This window comes from Falco peregrinus, chromosome Z (assembly GCF_023634155.1).
Source record: "Falco peregrinus isolate bFalPer1 chromosome Z, bFalPer1.pri, whole genome shotgun sequence".
Lineage (NCBI taxonomy): Eukaryota > Metazoa > Chordata > Aves > Falconiformes > Falconidae > Falco > Falco peregrinus.
Window position 1 is genome coordinate 66,741,223 of NC_073739.1, and position 11,198 is coordinate 66,752,420.

General features: G+C 38.2%; 1 protein-coding gene across 5 annotated transcripts in view; it reads left to right on the forward strand.

Moving 5' to 3' along the window:
• Positions 1 to 3,894, forward strand: part of ARL15 (ADP ribosylation factor like GTPase 15) — a 224,692-nt gene extending 220,798 nt beyond the window's left edge. For all 5 annotated transcript variants that reach the window (XM_055790989.1, XM_055790990.1, XM_055790988.1 and 2 more), the window contains one exon: positions 35 to 3,894. In XM_055790989.1, the coding sequence (XP_055646964.1) occupies positions 35 to 187 (153 nt within the window). In that variant the 3' untranslated portion in view covers positions 188 to 3,894. The remainder of the gene's footprint in view (positions 1 to 34) is intronic.
• The last annotated feature ends 7,304 nt before the right edge of the window (positions 3,895 to 11,198 follow it).

The following is an 11,198-nucleotide window of genomic DNA, read 5'->3' on the forward strand; positions in this document are numbered from 1 at the left end:
GTCTTTCTTTTTTTTTTTCTCCCCCACTTAATAGATAAAAAAATATTTCGAACTTGAGCCACTTGCACGTGGAAAGCGCTGGATTCTTAAACCCTGCTCCTTGGATGATATGGACGCAGTAAAAGACAGCTTCTCCCTTCTAATAAACTTGCTAGAAGAGAGAGACTTCGAACCTTCAAGAATGTGAAACACAAAGAGAGAAGAGTGGTTCTCTAGGCATCACTGTACCTGCACATTCTGTTCACAGCGTAATTATGTTGTAATATCAAGACTGTGCTGTGATATGTTGTTCATACACAGATAGTGCAGAATGTCCCTTTGCTAAAATAAATATTCTGTGAATCAAGTACACAACTATTTCCAGTAAAGTTGTCTACACTACTGAAATAGGAAGTTCCTCTTTGTTTACCACTATTTCTGCATACTGCGTGTTGCTGTCTTGGATTGCGATCATTCTTGACAGGAAATTTTACACACACAGAAATGATGTAGTCTGTAAAGGAGAAATTATACATGCTACCTTTGTTTTTTAAAAAAAAACAACCAATGTCTTAAGGATTTGTGAGACTAATTTATATTAGCTCGTTTACTGACCCCATGGTATGGAAAAGCACAGCCACTGAAAACCTTAATAGGATACTTTGAAGGCAAGTAGTTTCATGTTAATGCAAAGGCTACTCCTAAGTGTTACTAAATGAAAACATAGTTGACAAGTTACAGCATATCTTACCAAAGGCAGAACTGTTATTTTGCTGGAAGTTTTCTGAAAGGTAAATTAGCAAACATAATGTGCACGTAACAGTATTTGGAGAAAATAGGGGATGTTAATAGGTGGTCTAAGTAAAAATATTATTAGAAAACAGAAAGTTGGATAAAGTAATAATTTGCATTGAAAGTAGTTTTCCATAAGAGAAGCAAAGCAAATGTCTTTTAATTCAGCTGTGGAGGCTTTATTACTAGTTAGAAGTGTTACTGATTTTAAGTAAGGATTGCTTACTTTATCACTCATTCATAGACTACTGTTATCATAACATTGTCAAGGCATCTATACCATAATTAAGGGCCTTCCAGTGTTTGTAACTATAAGCTGCTCTTTTCAAGTGATTATAACTTGTTCTTTGTAACTTCCTCTGGGCTAAATGTTACTTAGAAGACAAAAAAGTATTCATTGGAAACGACATTTGTGATACATTTGGAAAAATCCCATTCGGTTCCAGTAACATTGCATCCAGTAACAGTGCATATTTTCTCTTTCCCATTTTTCCCCACTGTAGGACTGCAGTTCTTTGGCTGCGTTTTGTTGGTTTTTAAAGAACTTGTAAACCAATTTTGTCCTTTAAAGAAATGTGCCAGGTCACTGGTTCACCCTTAAGTCAGTCACAACAGGGTATGAGCGGATCAGTTACTGGACTGATCCACACCTTGAATGTTGTGCCTTGTGCATTCAGCTACCCCCGTGCATGAGCATCTGCAAACACAAACTGTAGTGGTGTGTTAGTGGTTCCTCATCGATTCTGCTTGTTTTGAAGCTCATAATTCCTTTTTTTCAGGGCTTTAAGCAACATATCTTTTCATGCAAAAGCTTGCTTTCTTGGGTTTTTTTGGTTTTTTTTTTTAAGTTTGAAGTTTATTGTGGTTTCTCAGTAGTTTATTTGGAAATATGGAAATAGCAAGGACCAGCTTTTAAAGGCTTATAAAAGCCATTTCTCTATTACTTGCAATTACACTCTATGTTAAACAACGTTTTTAATAGGCTTTTTGTTTAATTTTCAATTTCCATGGATTTCTTGCATTGCTCCCTCAGAATTGTTTCTGCCCGAATGCATGGCCTGGTGATCACTTTTTTAACTTGCTTCCTATTATCAGAAAGAAGCTGGAAAAACTAGTAAGCTCCTTGTTTAATTTTGTGGTAGAATAGGCAGAAAGCCTGAAGGGCATCTGTTTTTTGCCTTGTTTTTCTTCTCTTTCCTGATAGGTCAGTCACCTCACTCCTAATACTCAGAAATACCCAAGAACTGGAATTGTTCACTTTAAAACACAGAAAGGAGCCCTACGTTGGTTTGGTTCTCTCTGCACAATTTAGATTGGACCCAGCTTCCTATCCATTTCTCTTGTGTGGGATAAGGAGGCTCCTTTCCCTGGATATAAGAGGAACTGGATCTAATTTACAAATCCAAACTCTGTTTTAGCTGACATGAGCTTGGAGGCTGCAGAGTCCCCAGACTTCCACAAGGTCCCCAGGTTTCTGTCCTGTTTAGGGACAATGGCAAATAAGAAGTGGTAGAGAGGAGTGAGAGAATTATTTCCCAGAGAAGGCAGGCAGTTTGGGGAGGCAAAAAGAGGGATTCAGAGCTTTTACTGTTTTTTTCATTGAGCATTAGTTAGAAGATGACACTCTGAGGTTTTTTTACTATTTTCCCCCTTATTTTGCATATTAAAGTTATGGACCAAAAGGTACAGCAAATGAAAATAAGCCCAACCATATTGTTCTTAAAACCATACTTACTGATACCATCAATGAGTCTGGTCCAAAACCTTCGATTTCTGAGTTACATTTTGGCCATGATTTCCCACTATGCACTGTCAGAGGGTGCTACGAGACTTAACACGGAAAAAGCCCAAGTAGTCAATGAGAACATGGCTTTGGCATATGACAGTGGCCAATTAGAACAGGAGCTTTTGATGCGTAATGCTTTTTCTTCAGGAAAATGCCTGCTGCACAGGAACAGTGATTATTACTATTTTTCAGAATAATTTTGGATATGCTTTTTCTTAGTAATACAGTGATCATTCCTCATCACAGGTTGAAACAATACCTCATAACTGCTTAAGGCTAAGACCAACGCTTAACTTTACTTTGAATGTAGTTCTTCTGTGGTTTTGTGTTGTGGATGGAATTAATAGATGTGTACCTTTTTAATGTCTATAAACACATGCACCTTTTTATGGAGGAATTTAAAATGTTCATAGCAGCTCAAGTCACACTTCCTTGTCTGGAATGTCGTTGAATGCTCTGGCTGTGATAGTATATGTAAGCACCATGCTGTTTTTATTCAGATGAACAATCTCAATTGATTCTTTTTTTTTTTTTTTTTAATCTTTTCACATGTGTTCATCTTTTATTGGAAATAAACTTAGGCACTAAGCTCTACTTTCCATACAAGTTCATTAAGGAGTGAACATTGTCTTTTTAAAAAAGATACTGTGCTTTAATGTTCTTTAGCCATCTGTTAAATTACTCTGTGTGTGTATGTGTATGTGCCCACATTGGGCTTCTCAGACCTGTGGCTGTCTGCAATGTCTCAGCCGTCAGAATGAAAACATTATCAATCAGTATCCAACAACAGCTGGTTTTGACAAGCTTCTGTCTGCTGCCTAATGCTTTACAACTTGTCAATAAGACCTCTTTGTCTACCCGCTCTGAGCTGGCAATCTTACTGCTTCCATGTTGTGTCCTGTACTTGTACTTGTATGAAAAAAAGTTAAATCTTAGTGGGGATTGATATTTTCTTGCTGTATAATGGTTCATGTGTATCTTAGCTTCTCACTTCCAATGTGCTATACAAAAATCTGTGATGTATTATTTCATTTAATTTCTTGCATTTCATTATATTTATAGAAGTTGCAGATTTTTGTACCATGTTAGTTAATACAGTTGCCTTTTTGTAATGGCAATTAATTTATATTACAACAGTTTGTATCTTTACGGTAGTCAAAAGTATTAGTTAACTGCCATATTATCTTGACTTTATACTAAGAATACAGTGTCTATACACAGAAGTTGACCTATTCAAGTGGACAACTGGTGACATGAGGAACTTGTACTGTTTGTGATTTATACATGATTTCCATTATTAAAAAAAAAAAAAGAAAATAAACACTGTGTAGAGTTGAGTTGCTAAGTTTGGATTTTTTGAGTAGTAGCCAGTTTGAGAGTGTGGCGTTATTAGCTTGATTTGGAACCTTCAAGATAAATTATTTATTCCTAGTTAAAAAATAAAATTACTGTATAATCATTGTTAAATTATACATAGTTTTACATACACACACACACACACATATATATAAAAAATAGAAACTCTAAAAACTGGCTGGTTTATTTCTACAGCAAGATGTTACTCTGGAAACATATCTGAAAGACACTGCAAGTTTATTGGTGAAAAAGATTGGAATAATCTTTATATAATTACTCTATAATAAACTGCGGGGCATGTTTGTATGACTAGAAATTATTTTTAAACAAAGTGACATGACAAAGTACATATATAAAAAAAAAATCTGCAGAAGTTGAGCAAAGGAGAGTACTATGGGAAAGATAAAAAGCTTGCTGAGACAACTCAATATTATCCTATCAAACACTGTTTGAGAAGAGACTGTCACAGCCCAAGTTGTAGCAGCTGATGGAAGTACAGCACTGCTGAGCCAGACTGGAGTTGCTGATTCAACTCGAGGTATGCTTTTTTCATTTTATTACGTTTAAATCTGCCTCTTACCAAAACTAGGATGGAAATTAAAGATTTGTAAACTCACAGTATTTTTTTAATTCTTTTGTCTCATATAAGTAGGAACTGAAAATCTGCTAATCATGCCTCATTTGATAGCTCTTGAAAGAATTTTCATTAGCTCATTAGCCCTTTGAACTAATAGTTCAAACAAATAACAACATCTGTTTGTGTCAGCTGAAGGGTTAGTCATTCAGGTTAACATGAGGAGAGAGAGTCCCATATCCTATGTGAAAACAAAAGACATACCTTTTTTCAGTATCTGCAGTTGAAAAGGACCCCTGAAATGAACTAGGGCTACTGAATTCTGTTAGGTGAAGAGACTGAAAAGATGACTACTTTTCTCAATTCTCAGCCCTCATAGGTGATGTGACTTCATTGTGTGGGTTGGACTGAACATCAGGTCTAATTTAACTAGTTCTGAGACATTTATGCTTAAAGCTAGCTGCATACAATGTATTTTAGCTTTTATCACAGCTATTAAGAGAAGCCAAAGCGTGCTGTATGTATTGCTTGTTCATTCACCAGATTTTATGGGAAAATGTAATATGTGGTATTCTGGTGGGTTTTGATGGAACATTTTCAGGACAGCGTTGTTTGTGAAATGTATGTTTGTGCATCAAGCATGTTCAGCACTTCCATTTATGATGTCTTAAATATGCCTTAATTTTTTAACCACTGAAACTGTCTAAAAAAGGTAGATGTTCCAATGTGAATATTGGTACTAACAGTAGTTTGTGCAGCTCCAGTTATCTGTGGCGATACGGTGGGAGGAAGAGATATTCTGATCACATTGTTGTCAGTTTTGTCAGGTTCACAGTAAACCCAACAGAAGTGTTTAGCAAAAAGTTCTCTGCTGGTTTGGGATGTTTATGGAAAATTAAGGATGTGAAGAGAAGGAATGATACAATCAATGTCTAGCCAGACTACTCTGGAATGGAGGGACTCATTGCCTGAAAAAATAGCCTAGTGGTCTTTCGTAAAGACCATATTTGTAATCAAACGCTATTAAATAGTTAATTTCTAAGTACAGAAATGCTTCCTCATGAAACATGAAAAATCTATACATACATTTGAGAACCTGCCTACCTGCTAATGAATCAAGAGGCATGAATTTTACCTATTATGCTTGTGTGCCATGTAAGGAAAGCCATTCACAATTAATTTTCTCTCACTATTAGATTATGAGCCAAAACTGGCAAAAAACAAAACCAGCAATCACAGCACTTCTTTTTTATCTCTCACCTTGAAATGGTGAAATGCTGTTCATTTTTATTACTATGCCATGTAACTATAATTTACTGCATTTCAGTGTGCACTGGCAAGTATTTGCATGTATTAGGTAAAACAAGACAAAAATAAATTCTTTTGTAGTTTGGCAATTTCTATGTGTGAAGAAGGTCCTCTTTCTAAGGAGACATTTACCGCTGGAGTACAGAAGCCTCTTACAATAGCTTTGTTATAAATTACTGAAAACTGAAATGCTAAATCATGGAAATCCCAAACAAAAGGTCTGATACCGGTTAAATGCATAGTCCCAAAGACTGGACAAGAGAGGAGAATCATGACTTGCATATTATGTTGCAAAACCAAACCAAGTTCAATGACCAATCGCACAGCAAAGTATTTGGTATTGTAACAATGTGACAGTCTTGGATTTGGAAGTTTGATAGATTTTTCAGGATCAAAAGGGCATTTTGTAAAAAGTTTAATTTTATGGTCAGTTACATTTTGGGCCTGTCAGCTTTGAAACAGTCCCTTTAAAGCACTAATTCCTGCTGTGCATTAAGGTTGGCATTCTAAAAATCTCTTCTATAGAAATTATTCCATTCTGCATTCTGTTAGCACATGCATGTCACCTTATCTCATTTACTTGAAAGCATATACTCCTTTTCTACTAATCCATATCTTGCTATTTTTTGAAACAAAAGCTTCATGTACATAGGCTTTGTGTCCTACCATGTTCAATAGCATATCCTCAGAGAACCTTATAAACCCAAATTACAGTATTATACCTTATATTATATCCTATATATCTTTTGAAGACCCCATTTCTGCCAGTATCATAACTGTGCATTTTTAATGCTTATAACAACAAATGTCTGTTTGCAAAACTACATCAGAATTATTTTATTATAGTGGTCCCATGTATGGTATCTTCTAAGACCTAGAGATTAAAGATGTGAATGGGATTGTACCATTTAAAATAAACACCAAACTGCAGTAACACCAATGAAACTGCAGTATCTGGAAAATTGTTTTTTTATTTAACAGTGGAATGAACAATACAATCTCATCATTGCCTCAGTATTTATCTTGCTACAGATGAGAAATGAGCACTCAAGATCAATAATGTAAATTATTACAGCCTTAGTCCATCTTTACTAAATTGCTTTGTTTGCCAATGAAATAGTTGTAATCCTCTCTGGTTTACACATGTGTGTCAGTTAAAGTTGAAAGCCTTCCTTCAAGTATCTGAAACTAAGGTTAATTTAAAAAAAAATGCTAATTTCCTTTTCCAGAACTATAATTTGCAGGAGTGTGACTGATGCAGAAAAGGTCACTGTTTACCTTTAAAATATAGAGCATGACCTTTTGGTTACAGTAAATACAGTACTGCAAGTCTGGTAAAGTCATCACATATACTAAAGGTATTGAGACCATTTACCTCACATTCCTTCCTATTAGCTTCCACAATTAACATGATCCACAGCTGAAAAAATAATTCTAGTTGTCAGTGATAAATGGGGTGAAATCGTCAATCACTGAAGTTGACAGTATTTTTTTAAAAAGATATTGCAAACAAATGTTTACCCAAAGATAGCAGTATGTTGCTGAGATTTTGTTTCTTGGGGTTCTCCTGTTTCATTCACATGGCAGGCTGACTTTAGTGCTGACTTTCAGAATAAAGAGAACTTTTTTCTGTCCTTTTTTCTGTAGCATGAAGAGTACCAAACAGTACCATGATCAAGCACCAAAGTCTTTAGCAGAACCAGGAACATTCCTGATAACCCTCTGAGATCTGAGACAGAACTTCAGCTTTTTGGTTTGGTTTTTTTTTTTTCTTTTCTTGGTATGATGTGCAGACCTGAGGTTTCAATTCAGGACTGTCTCCACTGAGAACTGTCATAGGAGTCTACTATTATGGGCTATATAAATGTCTTGCCTATTTTTAGCACTTGCTTTTGATCTCTGAAGGATTTAATATCAATGGCAAATATTGTGTGGTGGTTTCATATGTAGATGTATTGGTGACTTAGACATTAAAGAAAATGCATACATTATCTGTGGAGAGGGAATATCTTGTTTTTTCCATTCTCAATGCTGAGGAGAAATTTTCCATAAAACTGCTTTGGGGTGGTGAATCTTCTTCTGGTTGCTTGTGAAAGATTCAGCAGGCAGTTTTGCCTTTAGGTTTAGGTCAAATAAAATGGAAGACAAACTGTTTAGTCTTTTAATTTTGGCATTCTAAACTACCTGGATACTGGTGATTAGCAGGTTCTCAAGCACTTCATCTGTGAGAACCCCTTCACACGTAACCTGATTAAGGCCTGAAGGAGGCGGTCACTACTAATCAATGTTTCCAGTTACTGATTTGATCCTTTTAATTGCCACCTGCAGGTAAGGTTTAAAAAAACCCTCGGTGTTCACACCTGTTAACATAGATCTGTCCTGCAACATGCAAGTGTACCCTCAGAGTGCCTGTTGAGTCTGGTGTTCCACTGCAATCAAAAGGATCAGTTCATTCCTGGTTGTCTCCAGATGAGACTGGTGTGGTGGCATCTCTGCACCATTTATCACCATCTCTGCATTTCCATAGTTGCGTATTTTGGATTGGAAGTCTGGTTCATGCAATAACTGATCTTTGATGGTGGGTTTTATCTTTTACTAAAGCACAGGCTGTTAGAGGACAACTAGCTCTGAGGCTCTGTTTTATGATTACAGGTTACGATGCAAATAGTAACTAGAAAATATAACTAACTGTTAGTCAATAGGTTTGAGTATAACTAAAAGCCAAGGTCAAGCATGCCCTGATCCAGCTGACTGATGCTGAAAGTGGGTTCTCATTTGCTCATCTCAGAATTAAACCAGAAGTTGCCAAGAACATTGTCCAGTTCAGCAGGATGGGTGCAGTGTAACTGGCGATACCGGTCACTATTCCCAATGGCACCAGGATCTCCATCTCTGTGAGGGGAAGCAGGAACCATCTGCCTGAACCGATGAGCTGTAGACCATAGGATATTTAGTATGTCCGCCATAGAGCTGAGGGAAGACACTGTTTTGAGAACATACTGATAGTGGCTGTACCTTGGCCAGGTGGTGCTGACCCACATCGTCCTCCATAGCGGGGTGAAGTGCCCAGCTGGCACTGTCCCAGCGGAGCCCACTGCTCACTGGCAGCAGGCCTCCACCATGGGAGCCCTGCCCGACTTGTTACGGTCTGCACAGTGTCCCAGAGCCACAAGCCAGCTGTTCCAGGCTTACTGAGACAAGCAATTTTCAGGACGACGAAAGAAATACTGAAATGAGAAAATTGGTAATGGTGGCATGCCTGCGTACCTGTCATGCTGTGCTACAATTTCAGTCTTTGACTGTTGGTCCCATAAAGGTGTCGTTTCTTTCATGTTATTAAAGCAATTACGGTTATTATACTAAATTTGTCCTTTCTGAAGGGAGCAAGAACAAATGAGGGAGGATTTGCATACAAATTGAGCCGGGGTGTGGGGGGAAATCTCAGCAGGCCTGCTCGGCAGACAGATGAGGTGGTGAGGAGGCATTATAAAGGGGCTTGGGCCAGAGCCACCCTCCTCTGCAGCCCTTTGCTGGTGACCCTTTGAGGAATGTCTCCCAACTGTCTGGCAGATTCATTTGAATGAGAGACAGCTTGGTGCACTGTCACCTCAGGCAGATCAAAGCCCGCTCCTCAGCCAGCCGGAGGAGGCACACGGAAGGCCTCCCTTCCCCTGGGCGAGGCCTTCCCCCTGGTGCCGCTCGGGCCTCCCTGCTGCTTCCCTCAGGGAGGTACCTGCGGAACAGCAGCTCTCCCAGCCCCTGCTGGTGGGCCTGCCCGCCTGCCTCAGCAGCATGGCGGGGTTCCCCTCGGAACCAGTGAGCCAGGCTCCTGGGCGGCTGCAGCTGGCTGTGCTGCGTGCCGCATACCAAGAAGGACTTCAGGTCGCTGGTGCAGGTGTTCCTAGTTCAGGAGAGCAAACCGAGGTGGACAGTGGGTTTCAAAGCTGGTTTAAGTGGTGACCGAGTTGGCTTTTGGGCACGGGAAGCCATATGCAATGTCCCAGTTTCCCACCACGGTTGCGTTTCTTTACACAAAGTTTCCCTTGTGTTTCTAGGGACAGCGGGAGGGTTTTTCTTGCCCACAAAATATGCTATTGAAAACTTGGAAATATATTTATTTTTCCCCTGGGACTGAGTTTTATGCCCTGAGTCACTGCTAAACAAAGTTTGCCCCTGTGAAGACCAGTGCCATGAGGGAAGCACGAGCACCTGGCCTTCTACTTTCTTAGGTTTGGACTAGTTTCAGCCTAGCAAGCCTGTAGTAAGTGATTGATGTGTAAATTAATTTTCTGATATCACTAGCAGCTGAGTAGCGCATCTGCAACATACATTACTTGCAAATGAACCTTTGGATCATTAGGTTGTCCTCACTGACACAGCCCTGGAACATGCTGCTTAAATAACTAAGGGTGCTGTTTATTTAAAGTAATGTCATTTGATGCTAAGTAAGATGCTTTGAATTCCTATAGATGTAAAAAAATGAAGTCTCTTTCTCTTTTTTAGGGAAAAAACTCAGGTTTACAGTTGTTTTTATAAGTGGAAGAATTGGTGTGTCTTCATGGGTCAGCACTTTCAACTGTATTATAGGGAAAGAATCAAGTTCCTGACTTTACATGTACAACTCTAGTATATCAAAACTGGTAAAGGTATGTTGCTTTGTTCATTAAAATCAATCTGGCAAAAGCCTGTCTGCTTAAAGGTGCATATTACTTTTTTAAAAAGTCTTTAACAGTAACAAGTACAGAAGACATTCTAAATTAGAACATGTGGGTGATGTCAGATCATCTCCTTAACTGTTTTGAAGAGTTCTTTGTGTTTCAATGTCAGATGTGTTTCAACTGTAAAAAAGTAACTGGTTAGAGCTACCCAAGTTATGGATGTTGCTGAGTACCTACTGCTTAACCATGACAACTGTTCTGCCTTTCAGTCATGGCTCAAGATTGATCCAGAAATACTGATTTGTTTCCATAGTTGAAGTTAAAACAATGATGTAGAATTACTGTCTGAGCACTCAAATACAGTATTACCAGCTTTTTACTTGGGTATCTTCCTCCGTAGCCACAGAAGGAATAATTTCCTTGTTTGCACTATGCTATTTAAGTTTGAGAAAACAATTGAAAGGATAATGAGGCACAAAATCTGACCCCCCTCTTCCAGGCAATGCAGAGAAACCACTTGGCAGGTAAAACATCCTGCTCTAGAAATCCTGGTGGACTATTCAGTTTTCACAGTTATTAAACTAAAGGTATTAAGATTTGGAGGACATCACCAACTGATCTTAGTCACAGTGCAAGTAATGAAATTTCTCTAATGTCACATTTTTGCTGTCTTTTTTAAAACAAATAATCAAACCTTTACATCTGACTACTCTGTGTGTTACTAGTGTAATAAAAAAAATAGCTC